The sequence below is a fragment of the Staurois parvus genome, unplaced genomic scaffold, assembly GCF_062004578.1.
Source record: "Staurois parvus isolate SC_StPar_1 unplaced genomic scaffold, SC_StPar_1.0 ptg000238l, whole genome shotgun sequence".
Classification (NCBI taxonomy): domain Eukaryota; kingdom Metazoa; phylum Chordata; class Amphibia; order Anura; family Ranidae; genus Staurois; species Staurois parvus.
The window spans coordinates 1005564-1022533 of NW_028318034.1; the positions used below are offsets into that span (position 1 = coordinate 1005564).

The 16970-nt window shown below is 41.9% G+C and overlaps 1 protein-coding gene across 7 annotated transcripts in view; it reads right to left on the reverse strand.

The window, feature by feature from the left end:
• PNPLA4 (patatin like domain 4, phospholipase and triacylglycerol lipase) overlaps positions 1-16970 on the reverse strand; it is a 142638-nt gene that overhangs the window by 13587 nt on the left and 112081 nt on the right. For 3 of the 7 annotated variants that reach the window (XM_089680280.1, XM_089680279.1, XM_089680277.1), the window contains one exon: positions 1766-1887. In XM_089680280.1, coding sequence (XP_089536406.1) covers positions 1766-1887 — 122 coding nt within the window. Of the gene's footprint in view, positions 1-1455; positions 1888-16970 lie in introns of those variants that run through there. The other 4 variants (XR_016313166.1, XR_016313165.1, XR_016313164.1 and 1 more) reach the window with 2 other exon arrangements.

Consider the following 16970-nt stretch of genomic DNA (forward strand, 5'->3'; position numbering starts at 1 on the left):
ATCACCTGACCTGAACCCGATTGAGCATGCATTTCACTTGCTGAAGACAAAACTGAAGGGAAAATGCCCCAAGAACAAGCAGGAACTGAATACAGTTGCAGTAGAGGCCTGGCAGAGCATCACCAGGGATGAAACCCAGCGTCCGGTGATGTCTATGCGTTCCAGACTTCAGGCTGTAATTGACTGCAAAGGATTTGCAACCAGGTATTAAAAAATGAAAGTTTGATGTATGATTATTATTCTGTCCCATTACTTTTGGTCCCTTAACAAGTGGGAGGCACATATGCAAACTGTTGTCATTCCTACACCGTTCACCTGATTTGGATGTAATTACCCTCAAATTAAAGCTGACAGTCTGCAGTTAAAGCACGTCTTGTCCGTTTTCATTTCAAATCCATTGTGGTGGTGTATAGAGCCAAAAATGTTAGAATTGTGTCGATGTCCCGATATTTATGGACCTGACTGCATATATATATATATATATATATATATATATATATATATATATATATATATTGGCTACATCTTTTTCTGTAAATATTTTTATTGCACCCTTTTGACCTTTTAGTAATAAATCTTACTTTCTGAAAGTGTTGAACTGTTTCTAAAGAACTTTAATGCAAAGTAAGAACCCCTGCCGCTGAAGAACGCTACTGTGCGTGTGTTTTAAACTTCGGTATATCTCTACCTGCGGTGACAGTGGTACACCGATGCTTATGCAAACATCATAGTGTTATTGCTGATATTGCCGAGTTTCCTCTTTCTCTGTACAAAAAGGAGGTGGTGGCAGTGTGAAGGGTTAATTGCGCAATTAACCTGACCCAGTAACAATCGTTCCCAGGCTGCAGATACACAGATTGTGGTCCATTAGCTGAAAAATCTTTGTGCAGAGTGCAGCTGGGCATGGCATTGTTACGAACGTGACAGCGTGGTTTTAGATTGGCTAGTCCTTCGGTCACGAGTTTGGTGAGAAGGGCTGGGGTCTGACGCCGCAATCGTCACAACAGGAGCTTATGAAAATGCAGTCAGTGTACTTACCAGTATTGCCTATAAGCACCATTCGATATTTTCAGGTGACAGATCATGCATTAACCCACTGTGTTCCTTCAGAGCTATATTTTCTTAAATATAAATACAGTGGGGTGATTTACTAAAACTGGAGCATGCAAAATCTGGTGCAGCTCTGCATAGAAACCAATCAGCTTCCACTTCCAGATTTTTTAGTCAAAGCTTAATTGAACAAGCTGAAGTTAGAAGCTGATTGGTAACTATGCACAGCTGCGCCAGATTTAGCACTCTCCAGTTTTAGTAAATCACCCCCAGTGCCTCTGAATTTATGCCCAATCGTGACTGATTCTGGTTAAATGTTGTAGGTGTCCTTATTGAACATTATTGCAGTGTTTTACTTTCAAAACGTACAAAACATGTTTTTTTTGTTCACCTTAAAAGCAAAAGTGTTTTTCAAATTAATTTATTGTGCAATATATATATTTTATACTAACAGTAAGATAACTAAATATTGGAACTTTATAACTGTATAAGTTCAAAATTCTCACTTATACCTCCACACTTTTTATTTTTCATCACTCTGGCATGTCACCAGGATAAGTAACTTTTCTGAAGGTACTGTTTAGAGTTGATGTATTTGAAACTGATTAATTAAGTTTCAAGCATGAACACAGAGAAAAAAGCACACTATCTCTTAATAATGAAAGTTTTGCTGCTTAATTTAAAAGGTTTTGCATAACTTTTTCTTTATTCATACCAATTCTTTGAATGCAAAAAGTTCACTGCATCTTCAAATCCATCTTGAAAAACAGACTCCATTTTGGCTTGACTTGGTGGAAACAATGCATGGCTGATTCTTTGGAAATTTGCTGCTGATAGCTAATAGAGAAGTTTAAATGAGAACAAGTAAACACAATTACTTTTTTCATGTTAAGCTTTAGAAATCATGACTTAGCCAAACAATTAAAAATACTAAAATGGCACTTTTAACGATTTCATTGTAATTAATCACAAATCTTGTTTAAAACTTTCATTAAAAAAGAAGATTGTGGATGAATGATAGGGAAGAAACAAGGCACATTACATATTAAAAACATTGAAACACAAAGCACGTTGTAATACGTTGTAATATATTGCAGCTTACAAATGTGCTACAATAGTTTTTTTTTTTGTAGGCTTTGTTTTCCCTTTATTTTGACCTGGTGAATGGACCAGTAACAGTGCTGGATTAGTTCTGTGGAGGCCCTTAGGCAGTCAAAACCATGGGGCCCCCTTCACAGGCTTTTAGAAGTTTCTTGTGCACAAGTTCAAGTGGACATTGGACTAAGTAGTGTGCACGTTGGTCCCTAGATTGGGGATGGCCATCACTACTGTACATTACACTTATGTAGGCTGCACCAACATTTTTTCTTAAATAATGTCAACACTGAGGGGGGTGTAGGGGAGAGCCAGCTCATCGGAATGCTTCTCCTGGCCACCATCAAAATATGCACGGAGAGTCTCCTCAATGGTATAGAGAGACCCGGGAAAGGGCAGGCCCAATAAAAAATAAAGAGGCTCAAAAGGGAGAGAGGTATGTAAAACCAGTTGTAGAAAGGCCAAAACCTCTTCCCAAAAGGGAGTGATAAGCCTACAATCCCAAAAAATGTGAAAAAGGGAGCCGGTTTCCCTCCCGCAGAGCCAGCAGGCAGGAGAAGCACTCGGGTTATGAGAATGGAGCACATCAGGGGTTCGATACCACAACATTATGATTTTGTAAGCATTTTCTTTCATAAACTACACACATAGAGGATCTGGATGCGTACTCCCATATTTTCTTCCACTGCAACAGGTCAATGTCACAGCGGAGAAACTGGGACCACTTACGCATATAGCGATGGGTATCAATAGTTAAGGGAGGGAACATCCAGCAGGAGCTTATATGTATTGGAAACTGTGCCCTTTTGATGTGGGCCCTGAATACACAGGTGCTCAAAGGGTGTAGGCTTTTCCATAGTCAATGAGGGTGACAGGGTTTAGAAAAAATGGCGTATCTGCAAATAAACATAGAAGTGCTGGGGAGGTATTTGGGTATTTTTTTTGGATGTCGGAAAATGATTTAAATTTTCGAGTTACGGGATGGACCAGATGACGCAGTTGGAAAAGATCGGCTGAGGCCCATGGGAGCATTCGGTGTAAGGACAAACTATCCGGAAGGGAGGGATTAAAGAGAACATTAGTCAGAGGGGAGCACTCAGAGGACAAAGCAAATTTAGCCCTGCATCTCCTCCAGATAAACAAGGAAAATTGCATGGGTCCAAGTAAAAGGTGTCAGTGAGCAGCGATGGCCGCCGCTGACATATCCCAGAGCTGAGAGCATAAATGGGTCGGAGTAAGTTGTAAGGTTTCAATCTCAGTCTATTTGTTAGGGGGGCGTCTGGTGGACCAGGAGATTAAAAAACGAAGGTGGCCGGCATAGTAATAGGTCACAATATCCGGCACTCCTAAGCCTTCCCTAGAGCGTAAAGAAAGGAGTACAGTACGTGCAATTCTATGTTGTTTGTTATGCCAAATAAAACGTAATAGAGATTTTTGGATGGAATGTAGCTTGGACATAGGGATGGGGATGGGGAGAGTTGCAAATAGATACAAACGTTTCGGTAGTACGGTCATTTTTATAACATTTATATGTCCAAGAAAGGAAATCGGTAAGGTGTCCCAAACTTTTAAGGAAGGGGAAATAGCGACAAATAGGGGGGGAAAATTAGCCTCATATATGTAATGGTAGGAGGAAGTAAGGTTGGTACCCAAATACTTCAGCGAGTGGGTACACCAACGATATTGGTAAAACGCTTGGAGAGAGGTTAACATGTTGGGTGGGATATGAAGTGGGAGTGCTTCGGTTTTGGATGTATTTACCTTGTAGCCTGACAGAGTCCCAAATGATTGTAAAGTTTTATGAAGAACCGGAAGAGAGGTGCAAGGGCTAGTTAGAGTTAGAATTATATCGTCTGCAAATAGGGACAATTTGTATTCACGCCCATGGGAATGTATCCCTCATATGTCAGGGTTAGATCGAATGGCAATGGCCAGCGGCTCTAGGCAGAGGATAAACAGTAAAGGGGAAAGTGGGCACCCCTGCCTCGTACCGTTCGACATCCTAAAAGAAGGTGAAAGAAACAAAGACAATCTGACCTCTGAGGACGGGGAGGAGTAAAGGACCTTCAAGGCCGCCACAAATGGGCCCCGGAAACCATATCTCTCCAAGACCATAAACATGTAGGGCCAGCTAAGGCGTTCAAAAGCTTTTTGAGCATCCAAACTCAGCAAAATAGCAGGGGATGAAGTTCTGTTAATCAGGTCAATAGACCTCCTGGTATTGTCCGCAGCGTGTCTGGCCGGCACAAAGCCCACTTGGTCCCTGTGTATGAGCTTGGAGATGAATCCGGAGAGCCTATTGGCCAAAATCCTAGTAAATATTTTGTAATCAGAGTTTAGCAGGGCAATGGGACGGTAATTGTCCAGAATAGAATGATCCTTATCAGGCTTGGGAATAACGGAAATATATGCACGTGAAAAATCAGCCTGAGGGGGGACACCTCTTAAGAGATCATGAAACAAAGAGAGAAGATGGGGGGCCAAAATGCCTATAAACGTCTTGTAATAAGAATAAGGTAAGCCATCAGGTTCTGGTGATTTGTGAGAAGGGAACTGCTTAATCGTATCATACAGCTTCTCAGATGAGATATTGGCATTAAGGGCCGAAAGATCAGAAGGTGATATCTGTGGCAAAGAGAATGACTCAAAGAAGGCATCGAATGACGTTTTACAAAGAGGAGGATGGAGATTTGTGGTTAAACAGTTGTAGAGAGTCTCATAATATGATCCAAAAAGTGAGGCCATTACATGAGGGTCATATGTAGGTGTACCATCTGATTGAAGAAGATGGTCTGGCAGCGAGGGAGAGGATTGCGTTTTAAGCCTGTTGACTAGCATGCGGTGGGGCTTATTGGAAAATTCATAAAATTTCTGTTTGACCCAAAGAAGTGATTGCACAGATCTATCAAGAACTTTGATTTGGTCGCGTAAAGAAGTAACCCTACGAAGACGGGTTATGGACAGTTTGGACAGTTTGATTAGCAGTTGACGCTCGACTGAGGATAATTGGCGGATGAGAGAAGCCTTGGCGCTGGCTGAGGATTTTTTCAAACGGGAGCCTATAGAGATACATAGTCCCTGAAAAACGGCCTTGTGGGCCTCCCAAAGAGTCGAGGAAGAAGTCACCGAGCCAACATTGGGTTGGAAGTACATATCCAATCCCCGGGAGAGTTCTTAACGGAGATAGGCAGTAGTGAGAAAGGTCTCACTGAGACGCCAATGACAGGCTTTCGGCAAAGAATCAGGGAAGAAAAGATTCAGAGACAAAGAAGCGTGATCGGACCATGTAATGGAATTGATTTCGGATGAAACCAAAAGAGGGAGTAAGGGGGCAGAGACAAAAAAGTGGTCCAAGCGGGAGAAACTCTGATGAGGGGTGGAGTAGAAAGTATACTGTTTATGAAGGGGATGTTTGATCCGCCAAGCATCAAAGAGACGATGTTCCCTTATCAGTTTGAGAAAAGATTTTGAAGAGGAACACTGCAGCTTCGAGGGGGGGGATTCAAATAGTACCTTCCTATCCCTGTGGGGGGGCATGTTTAAATTAAAATCCCCTCCAATGATCATATATGGTGTGGTGAAGGCATTCAGTCTAGCAAGGGTTTGGGAGAGGAAATGTAATTGACCCGCTTTCGGGGCATACAAGTTTAACAGGATAAGAGGAGAACCAGCAAACATATACCTGTATTTCAAAATGATATAACGACCCCGTGGGTCGACCTTGGAGGAAATGACCTGAAGGGAGCAGTGTGTCCAGATCAAAATAGCCACTCCAGCTTTCCCAGTGGGATCAAAAGCCGAGTAGGAGTGGGAGAAAAACCTTGAGGCAAAACGAAAAGAGCCAGTCGACTTAAAATGGGTCTCCTGGACAAAAATGTCTGTCCTAAGGATCGAAATTCCTTCAAAGCCATCCACCGTTTCTGGATGGAGTTAAGACCTTTGACATTGTATAATAATAACCATAAAGTCATCATTAGATAAATATACAAATAGCAAATGTACCCATATAAAGAATAATGAAGATATCATCAATGAGGCAAATCTAAGAACAGTAGGGACATGAAACATTAAAATAACACAAAAAAGAGAAAACACAGTGGGAGACACAGATATCCATGAGGATATAAACTTGGGAACAACAACTGGACCCAAGTCGTCTAGGCCAATGGCTAGACAAAATCGGGAGCAGCACGACATCTGACACATCAGGAAGGTCATCAAACCTGGCCATGGAAACCAAAAGTGAAAAATGCACCCAACAAGGATTCAGCTGGCCAAAGAAAAAAAGCCTGTGGAAAAACCATGTGTGAAGCAGGAAGGAAGGATCATCACCGGATTCGCAACAGAAGGTCACCCCAGAAAATAATCAGGCAGGCCGATCGGTTGACCGAGGAAGACATGGACATTGTGGGGTGCGTGAGGGTCTCTTCCGGCCTCCGCGAACTGGAGTCCAGATCCCGTTGGGGGTGGCGGAAGGACGTGATGGAGTAGATGGCAATGAGGACACATCATCTGACAAAGGTGGAAGTCCCAGCTGTTTTAGGAAAGAGTCTGCCTCTGGAAGATAACGGAGAACAGCTTGAGTATTGTCCCTAGATACGACCAGAAAGGGGAACCCCTACCGATATGGGACACGGTGTTGCTGAAGGTGTGTGATGATTGGCTTCAGAGCTCACTGTTTGGCCAGGGTAATCGGGGACAGGTCGCAGAAGAGTTGGAGTCTGTCACCTATAAATTCCAGAGAGGATTTGTGGCGAACTGCTGATAATAAGGCTTCTTTGCTTTGAAAGAAATGGAAGCGAACTATGACGTTGCGTGGTCTGGTGCCTTCAGCAGGCTTCGGGCCCAAAGAGCGATGAGCCCTATCCATTCACCAATCAGCCTCTGGAACCATGGGAGCAGTTGCGATGAAGAAGGACAGCAGGTGACGGTGCAATTGAGTGTCAGCAATAGATTCGGACATACCGTGGATACGGATATTTTGGCGCCATTCTCTGTTTTCCAAGTCCTCTTGTTGGAGCTGCATTTGGGACATGAGTGCTTCAGATATGCGTTGTCTTCCTTCAAAACATGAACGTATTGCACCAATTCATCGAACTTATTTTCTGATCGATCCAATTTATCATCCAACGCTGCAAGTGTGAGAGAAGATGATGGTGCAGCCTGCTGGGAAATATGGGTAGAGGGTTGCTGAATCCCTGCTGCATGGTGATCCAAGGCCCTTCCAGTTATATTCTGGGGGTCAGACTCCTCCATCTGGGGATGGATCAGGGCAGAGGCTGTCAGATGTGACATGTTGCAGGGAGGTGCAGTACCCTCCGTGGCCACTGGGGGTCCGGGATCATTCCACGGGCTCCTGTTATCACTAGAGGCCGGGGATTGCGGCCTTGAGAGAAACCGCCGGAGCGGTGAGGGCCATGGATCCTGCGGGGAGGGGGGCTTCCAGCACTCTATCTTCCCTATGAGAGCCTTTCCCTGGTACCTGGCCAGGTGCCAAAGAAGTGGGACTCACCCAGAGCAGAGAGAGAGCAGAGACACGTGACGGGTGAGTCCGTGCTGGCCGGGGATGAGTGGAGCTCAGCAATTAGGCGACCGTCATGGTCCCTGGTCACGCATGCGCTCCCATGTACAGTACTTTAAAGTGTTACTAAACCCACAACAGTAAAATAGAATGTATATGCAGTAAAGCATGCTTGTTATACTCACTGTGGAACCTAAGGGGTTAATCCTCTGCATTGTGTAAAGAGGCTGTTTGATCCCTTTCTTCTCTGCCCCTCCTCTTGTTCAAATGTCCATGCTGATAAGACAGCTTGAACCCGTAGCCCTTGTGCACATACTCAGTTTAGTGTGTATTGTTAGAGAGGTTTTTTTTTTCCTTGGGAGAATGCATGTGATCAGCACAGGGTTAATCAGCACTGTCCAGACAGAGATCAGGGGTTGTACATCCTTGTACAGCAGAATGAAAACTCCTACAAGCTTTAATCAGTGCTCAGCTGAAATCACAAGACTACTCTAACTGCTGATGAGAAAAGGTATTTAGCAGCTTATATTTACTAAAATAATTGCACTTCCATGTTCTGTGTACTGTGGGAGACCAAATAGAGTGAATGCAGGGTCCTGGGTTTAGTAACACTTAAGGTTGGTATTGTGTACATCGCATTTATACAGTATAATATCTATAGAGTTTTTAATGTACATTTTTCAATTCTTTCAACTGATTCATTTTTTTCTATCTTTTATAAACAATGTAAGAAATCTTCAATGTAGTTTTCTTTCAAAATCTAATCAATATTATTTTGAGCCCTTGTGGGCATGGGGCACATAGGCCGGTGCCTACTCTGCCTATTTGGCAGTGACCTGTAACACACTTCCTATCTTAGAATGGCTCCACTCCGTGGAGGAGCAACACTTTTTAAGTAACAGTTTTTTTTTTTTTTATTTATGTTTTTTTTTTTTCATTTTGTGATTTAATACCTTTGTCTGTTAAAAGCAGTTGATAAATAACAGACTTACTGGACGAATCACCAAGTGAAACTAAAGGAAAACAGAAAACTAATAAAGCCAGTACATTTAAGGATTGGTAAACTGCAATATATTACAAGCTTGCTTTTTGGTTTAGATATACTTAAACCTTCCCAATCTCATTACACTCTTGGGGGGGATTTACTAAAACTGGAGCACTCAGAATCTGGTGCAACTGTACATAGTAAACAATCAGCTTCTAACTTCAGCTTGTTCAATTAAGCTTTGACAATAAAACCTGGAAGCTGCTTGGTTACTATGCCCAACTGCACCAGATTCTGCGTGCACCCCTATGTGTCTATGGCCCCCACAGCAAGCAACCAATATAGGGAGAGAAGTCATATTCAACTAAACAAAGTTATAAAATGACAATAATCACATTAAAGAGGTTCTTCAACCTTGAAAAATTAAAAGTCAGCAGCCACAAATCCTGTAGCTGCTGATCTTTATTAACCACTTGCCCTCCTGAGGATTTACCCCCCTTAATGACCAGGCCTCTTTTTTGCTACTCGGCGCTGCACTAATTCAACTGATAATTGCACGGTCATGCAATGATGTACCCAAACAAAATTTACGTCCTTTTTTTCACACAAATAGAGATTTCTTTTGGTGGTATTTGGTCCCCTGTGCGCTTTTTATTTTTCACGTTATAAACAAAAAAAAATTTTAAGAAAAACAATATTTTTTACTTTCAGCTATAAAAAAATATATAGCAAACTCAATGTTGGTTATAAATTTAGGCCAAAATCTATTCTGCTACATGTTTTTGCTAAAAAAAATTCCAATAAGTGTATATTGATTGCTTTGTGTGAAAGTTATAGCGTCTACAAACTATGGTATAGATACTGCAATTTACGCCATTTTTTTGCTATACAGCGCTGCGCTAGTTTAACGGACAATTGCGCGGTCATGCAATACGGTACATAAATTAAATTTATTTCCTTTTTTCACACAAATAGCTTTCTTTTGATGGTATTTGATCGCCTGTGCATTTTTTATTTTTTGCGCTATAAAAAAAAAAAGGCTGACAATTTTGAGAAAAACAAACAATATTTTGGACCTTTTGCTATAAAACCTGTCCAGTAAAAAAAATGTAAAAACCAAATTTTGTCATAAATTTCAGCCAAAATGCATTCTACAACATGTCTTTGCTAAAAAAAAAAACCAATACGTGTAAATTAATTGGTTTACGTGAAAGTTATAGCGTTTACAAATGGCGGGAAAGATATTCGGATTTTAAATTTTTTTTTATACTAATAATGGCGGCGATCAGCGACTTATGGCAGTGATCAGTGACTTATGGCGGCGATCAGTGACTTATGGCAGGACTGCGGGACTGCGGCGGACATTCTGACACTGGGGGGGGAACTGACTTGGGGTCACTGACATCCCCAGTGACACCAATACAGTGATCAGTGCACAATAAAAATCACTGACACTGTACTAATGGCACTGGGGAGGAAAGGGTTAACTTTTTATTCACTGAAAGGGTTAACTGTGTGAGGGGAGTGTTTTACTAGGGGGCGGGGGGTGTACTGCACAGGGACATGCTGATCGGGAGAGATAAACGCTTCTCTACCGATCAGCATGTCAGAAGCTGTCAGGGAACTGCCAGAAAGCAGAGCTACTGCAGCCCTGCTCTCTGTCAGTGATTGCCGCTAATCGGCGGGACACAGCTGGTAATGACCGGCCGTGACCCGGCAACTGACACCCGCGGCCGGGATCGGCGGTGCAGGTAGGGCGGTGGCGCGCCTTGTGCACGCACCCTACCTGGTTTGCAAAAGTGCGTTTTAAAAGGTGCTTTTGCCCAGCCGTGCTGCCCTACCGCCGTATTTCTACAGTGGCTGGGCGGCAAGTGGTTAAAAAAAAAAACTTACCTGTCTAAGAATCTAATGCAGGCCATAGATGGGGAGAAAAACGGCAGATTTTTCTTTTAAAAAACTAAAAATCGGTCGTTCAAGCGGCCGACGTTACCATCAATGGTAAAAAAAATCAGCCGATTTTCATCCCGTCTAGAGCCGGCAAAAAGTGTCCCTGCAGATAGCTCTGCTATTTCTTTGACAGTTCCTTGACATTTACAGCAGTTGCAACAATGTATCTATTTGTTTCCATTTAGGATACAGATGTTTTTATTCGGAAACAAATAGATACAATGTTGCAACCTCTGTAAATGTCAAGGAACTGTCAAAGAACTGTCAGAAATAGCGGAGTTCTCTGCAGGGACACTTTTTGCCGTACTGGAATTCCTCTAATTTTTCATCCTTCTTCTTCTTCTCCTGCTTCATCATCATCCTCTTCTTCTTCTTCATCATCATCATCCTCTTCTTCTTTTTCTTCATCATCATCCTCTTCTTCTTCTCCTTCTTCTTCATCCTCATCTTCTTCTTCATCCTCATTTTCTTCATCATCCTCATCCTCTTCTTCATCCTCATCCTCATCCTCTTCTTATTCTTCTTCATCCTCATCCTCTTCATCCTCATCCTCTTCTTCTTCATCCTCATCCTCTTCATCCTCGTCCTCTTCTTCTTCTTCTTCATCCTCATCCTCTTCTTCTTCACCCTCATCCTCTTCTTCTTCACCCTCATCCTCTTCTTCTTCACCCTCATCCTCTTCTTCTTTGTCTTCTTCTTCATCCTCATCCTCTTCTTCTTCTTCATCCTCATCCTCTTCTTCTTCATCCTCTTCTTATTCTTCTTCATCCTCATCCTCTTCATCCTCATCCTCTTCATCCTCATCCTCTTCATCCTCATCCTCTTCTTTTTCTTCATCATCATCATCCTCTTATTTTTTTCATCATCCTCTTCTTTTTCTCCTTCTTCATCCTCATCTTCTTTTTCTTCTTATTCTTCATCCTCATCCTCTTCTTCTTCATCATCCTCATCCTCTTCTTCTTCTTCATCCTCATCCTCTTCTTCATCCTCATCCTCTTCTTAGTCTTCTTCATCCTCATCCTCTCATCCTCATCCTCTTCTTCTTCATCCTCATCCTCTTCTTCTTCATCATCCTCATCCTCTTCTTCATCCTCATCCTCATCTTCTTCTTCTTCATCCTCATCTTCTTCTTCTTCATCCTCATCCTCTTCTTCATCCTCATCCTCTTCTTCATCCTCATCCTCTTCTTCTTCTTCATACTCTTCTTCTTCCTCTTCTTCATTTTGTCTTCCTCTTGCAGGTCACTGCTCATGCGCAGATTTTTTATCGGTAAAAAATCGGCTGATTTGCCCATCACTGCCGCGAAAATTGGCCGATCGGCAAAATCGGCCGATTTTTTTTCCAACTTTACCGGAAAAAAAAATCTTCCAAAAAATGGCCGACCAAATCGCCCACTAACGATCCGAAAATCGGCCGATTTTATTTTCGGCCAAAAAAACGGCCGATTTTCGATCCATCTATGGCCTGCATAAGTCTCCTCTATATCCGGGTGTCATCTCTGCCTCTCCTAACTCTGTCTTCACCCAGGCTGGCTCTTCACCAGTCTTCTAATTCCCTGCACAAGCATCTTTAGTGTGGGAAGCCAGCTGTGACTTTTGCGGCTTCACAGCCGGCTTCCTAATGAGCATGCATGAATCGTTCTCCCAGAAAGCTGCAGATGAAGAAGGGGGTCTGAACTTCTGCTTGGATCGCCTGGGCAATCTGAGTCGAAGTGGGAGCTGGTACCTATTAAAACTAGGTATGCTCCCCAAAAAAAGTATTATGTGCCAAATGTGGAAGAGGAGGCCACAAGGATTACATAAAGTGGAACTTCCTCTTTAGTGTGAAGTTCTGATTTAACCACTTGCCCTCCTGAGGATTTACCCTCCTTCATGACCAGGCCTTTTTTGTGTTATGGCACTGTGTTATTTTTACTGACAATTGCGCGGTCATGCAATGCTGCACCCAAATAAAATTTACATCCTTTTTTTCCCCACGAATTGAGCTTTCTTTTGGTGGTATTTGATTGCCTGTGCTTTTTTTTATATTTTTTGTGCTATAAGCAAAAAAAGAGCAACAATTTTGAGAAAAAAACTATATTTTAGACTTTTTGCTATTAAAAATGTCCAGTAAAAAAATTTTAAAAATCAAATTGTCATAAATTTAAGCAAAAATGTATTCTGCTAGTGTTGACAAATGGCAGAATAGATAATGGGATTTTTTTTTCCACTAGTAATGGCGGCGATCAGCGACTTTTAGCGGTACAGCAGCAGACATTCTGACACTGGGGGGGAACTAACTTGGTGTCACTGACACCCCAGTGACACTAACACAGTAATCAGTGCTAAAACAAAAAAAACAATGACACTGTACTAATAGCACTGGGTAGGAAGGGGTTAATGTGAGGGGCGGTCAAAGGGTTAACTGTGTGCTGGGAGTGTTTTACTAGGGGGTGGGGGGGTGTTCTTCAATGTGAGCACACTGATCGGGTTGGCTGTACTGTGCACAGCTATCCCGAGCAGTGTGCCTGAGCTGACGGGAAGGAAGATTGTTTGTAAACAAAACAATCTTCCTCCCCGTCGGAGATACTCGGTAATCATCGGGCGCCGGCGGGTAATTACCAGTCGGGACCCGGTGATTGACATCCGCGGTCAAGAATGGCGGCACGGGTAGGGCACGCATGCGCCCCCTACCCGGAAGTAGTATGTGGGCATTAATAAGACATTGAAATTGTAGCTTAATTTTTCCCTCATAAAACACACCTACATTGCATAAAATATTTAATGCCTGTGGTTTTGCAGTTACCATAATGCCTAGATAAAAACATTGCACCATCTATTATGGTGGGTCTAGCAGGTGATGATTTTATTAGTACCATTGTAACAAGTAAATGAACAAACTTCCCAGTAATGCTACTACTAGGCTGCAGCTAGAGGAAGCTCTAATGATTTGTAATGTGACTTTAGGAGACTAATACCAACAAGCTCACATTAAACTCGGAATGACCAAGTGAGAAACATGTGTTTTGTGCTCTCATCCTTGATACAGAGTGGTCACGCTTTGTTTCAGCTATTTTTGTTCAGTTTTGTTTTTGTTCTGTCATTAACTTTCTCTGTTTAGTGTCTTATATGTTAGTAATGGTAATTCTCTACTACAAATTGCTGCACTTTTCTATATGGCCTGCGCTGCCACTATAAAGAAAGTAATTTTCTGTATAATGTGATCCATTTATTTTTAGCACATTAGACTCAAAATGAGCAATTGAGCAACATGTGTTTTGTGCTCTTATCTTTGATACATATATGCAAGCTGCATCTTTGCCATGTCGCGCACTCAGTTCACTGATAATCCTGTAACACTATGTTTAATTACTTTTTTGGGAAAACATAAAAGGTTCCCTTGACATTCTTTTGTTTTTTTTGTATGGGTTCCTCAAAATTGTCTTGCTATAGCCTATTTGCAATATCCTTTGTAGCAACTGAAAAAGAGGCTTTAGGGATTGCTCCCAAATTTGGTGACCTTATTGCTGCTGCAATAATTATTATAGCTCACTAGCAAGTCTAGTCTAGTTTCTGCGGCAGGGGCGGACTGACCATTTGGAAACTCGGGCGCTGCCCGAGGGCCCGGAGTCAGTAGGGGGCCCCATGAGATGCCCCTGGTACCTTTTTCATAGGCTTTTTTGAGTTTGGGCAAAGACACAGGGGCCCCATGATCCCCTATTGCCTGGGGGCCCCATGAGTTGCCAGTCCGCCCCTGGATACACCTCAAGGCAGCTTTATCAATATAAAATCCACTTCAAATGGCAATAATTACCTAGATGTTGAACCATTTCTCTTTAAAAAAAAAAGTACAGGAAAAAAATCAAAAGGTCATTCCAGTCGTACAAACAAACCCCAACATCTGTGTATTTGTAAAATAATTCACTTAGATCATGGAACTTTCTCTGACAAGAACCCCTTTAACTTAACATGGCAACAAAAAAAAAAGCCATTTCTGTGTTATCATCAGATAGTGGGTAAACCATTCCCTAAAGGAGGAAACATAAAAGCTATAGCTAATATTTAATATGAATCAATGTATTAGGAGATCTTAAGAAAGATTGACATCTTTTTTTGTAAAACAGTTTTCGGAAACTGTTTATAGAGCTTATAGAGATGCTTTTATAGACAAATGCACTCAGGAATACTTGATTACTCATCTCCCTCCATCGCCTACTTTCTATGCATTACTGAGGCATAGGAGTTTAAGTATATCTCCAGAGAGACAAATTATTTCAGGAGTGGAATGTATAGTTAGATTTAGAAAGCTATAGTATACTTACTGATGGATATTTGAGACTACATGTTACAAGTTCACCCTCTTATATGAAGGACATGTTTGAACTAGCAAAAACTATTGAAAGAACAAAATTACAACTGGAAACTAAACTTTGTTGGTGGCCAGTGATACTGAAGCCTTATGCTGTATTATTCCACATGCCAAGGAAGTATAGCTAGTTTTCTTAAAGTTATTAATGCTCAGCTGTCCAATGGTCCCTCACAGGTGCCAGTTTGTTCTTGTGAGTGCTGGTCTTCAGGTCGCTTCATTGGCTAGTATGGGATGATGTCCCTCCCTTAGAGTGCTGGGCACTGCCCTCCACTGTGTGTTGCTATAAAAAGAAGGAAGGCTGTGCTTGGACATGCTTAGCCATAACCTAGATGGGAAGTTATACCAGAGACGGGAAAGAAGATGTAACCTACAGCAACTAGGGAAACTACACCTAGACTTTAAGGACTCTTACCTTGGGAAAGGTATGCAGCAGGCAACCTTCAGTTAGATAGATAGGGAAATACTTAAGCAGTGTGTTCTTTTTGTTGCTGGACTGTCCTGCCAAGATGTTCAGTAAGTGCATTATTTGTTTTATGTCTGGTCTGAAGCTACTTCAAACGGGTGTATGATAGTATAGACAAAGAACAGGGCATGTTACACAACGAGATGAGGAAGAGGAAAGACATATAGTTATCAAGAGCAACCAGCAGTAAGGGAATGACACGGCAGCCAGACAGCAGAAGGACAGTACCAGCTGTGTGCTGAGGTGACAGCTTCTCTGTATAGCAAGGGGATTGGTTCACTGATTCTCTCCCTAGCGGTCAGTGCCCCAGTAACCAGGACCAGAACTCATGGACCTAGCCGCAGGTGCAAGAGGAGCTAAAAAAGTAAGTTGTGCACACAGAAGGTCCGAGCTAGTTCCTTGGCAGGACCTGAATGCTATTACTAGGAGCTAGGCAATAGGAAAGCTGGACTGGTGGAATGGGACACAAACGCAGTAATGTTCCCTTCTAAATGCTATATTCCAAGGGATAGGTGTGTGGTATCATGGGACAGAGGGGTCCACATTATAATGCTGCACCGGGTGTACAGCTTACTTCTAAGTATTGGGTGCCACCTTAATGTTGAGTTCACATGACTGAGGCACTGCCTGATCCCAGGAAATATTGAGTGCAAAGTTTGAGTTGGCCTTGCCCACATGCAGGTAGGGACAATTTGTTGCAGAAGTGACATGTCTCTCTGCAATAAAAGCCTGTCTGCTCACTGTCCTTAACAGTGGAACTTTAGTTCTGCTTTAAGGAGAGGGGACAAATATACTGCCCATATAATGAGACATTTTTTTTAGAAATATTACAGTATATACTGCTCCTACCTGAGATTTTTCTTTTTACATTCAAAGGCTATCATTACCTCCACCTGCAGGTTGTAGCAATAAGGACTTGCTATGTTCTGTCATAGGCAAACCTTAACCTGGATGGGTAAGAGCAGAGGTTGTCCTTGGATGATTCAAAGTACCAGTGCCATATTTGGCATCGCACAGGTACATAGACAATGTTGTTCTTATTTGGACAGGAACATTGGCTGAATTAGATGATTTAATCTACCATTTGAGATTTAAGAATTGTATCATGAAATGAGCTATCAAGAACATAAGTTGATTTTTCTTGATATTGAGAATCTTGTACAAGAAAATGATTAATTGACAACAACTATTGTAGAAAACCTACAGCAGATAATACAATTATGCATGATAATAATGATCAGTCTAGTCCTTTATTTAGCAGTTGCCAACATTTAGGAAGAAAGGAGAAATTATTCAGATGAGGACAATGTTAAGGCCAAATGCTCAATGACTGATGCAAAAGCTGTTACAAAGAGGTTACAGTAAGAACATTTTGAAGAAGGCATACAAAAGGCCAAAAGTAAGAAAAAGTATACTTTGTTGTTTTCCCCAAGAAGCAATAAAACAGCTAGTACTACAAAATCACCTGCTACATCCAGATATAAAATATTATAAATCAATATTGGTATCTACTTGTGAGTGATACAATAGTCTTGAAATTTGTAAGATAAAGCCCTGAACTT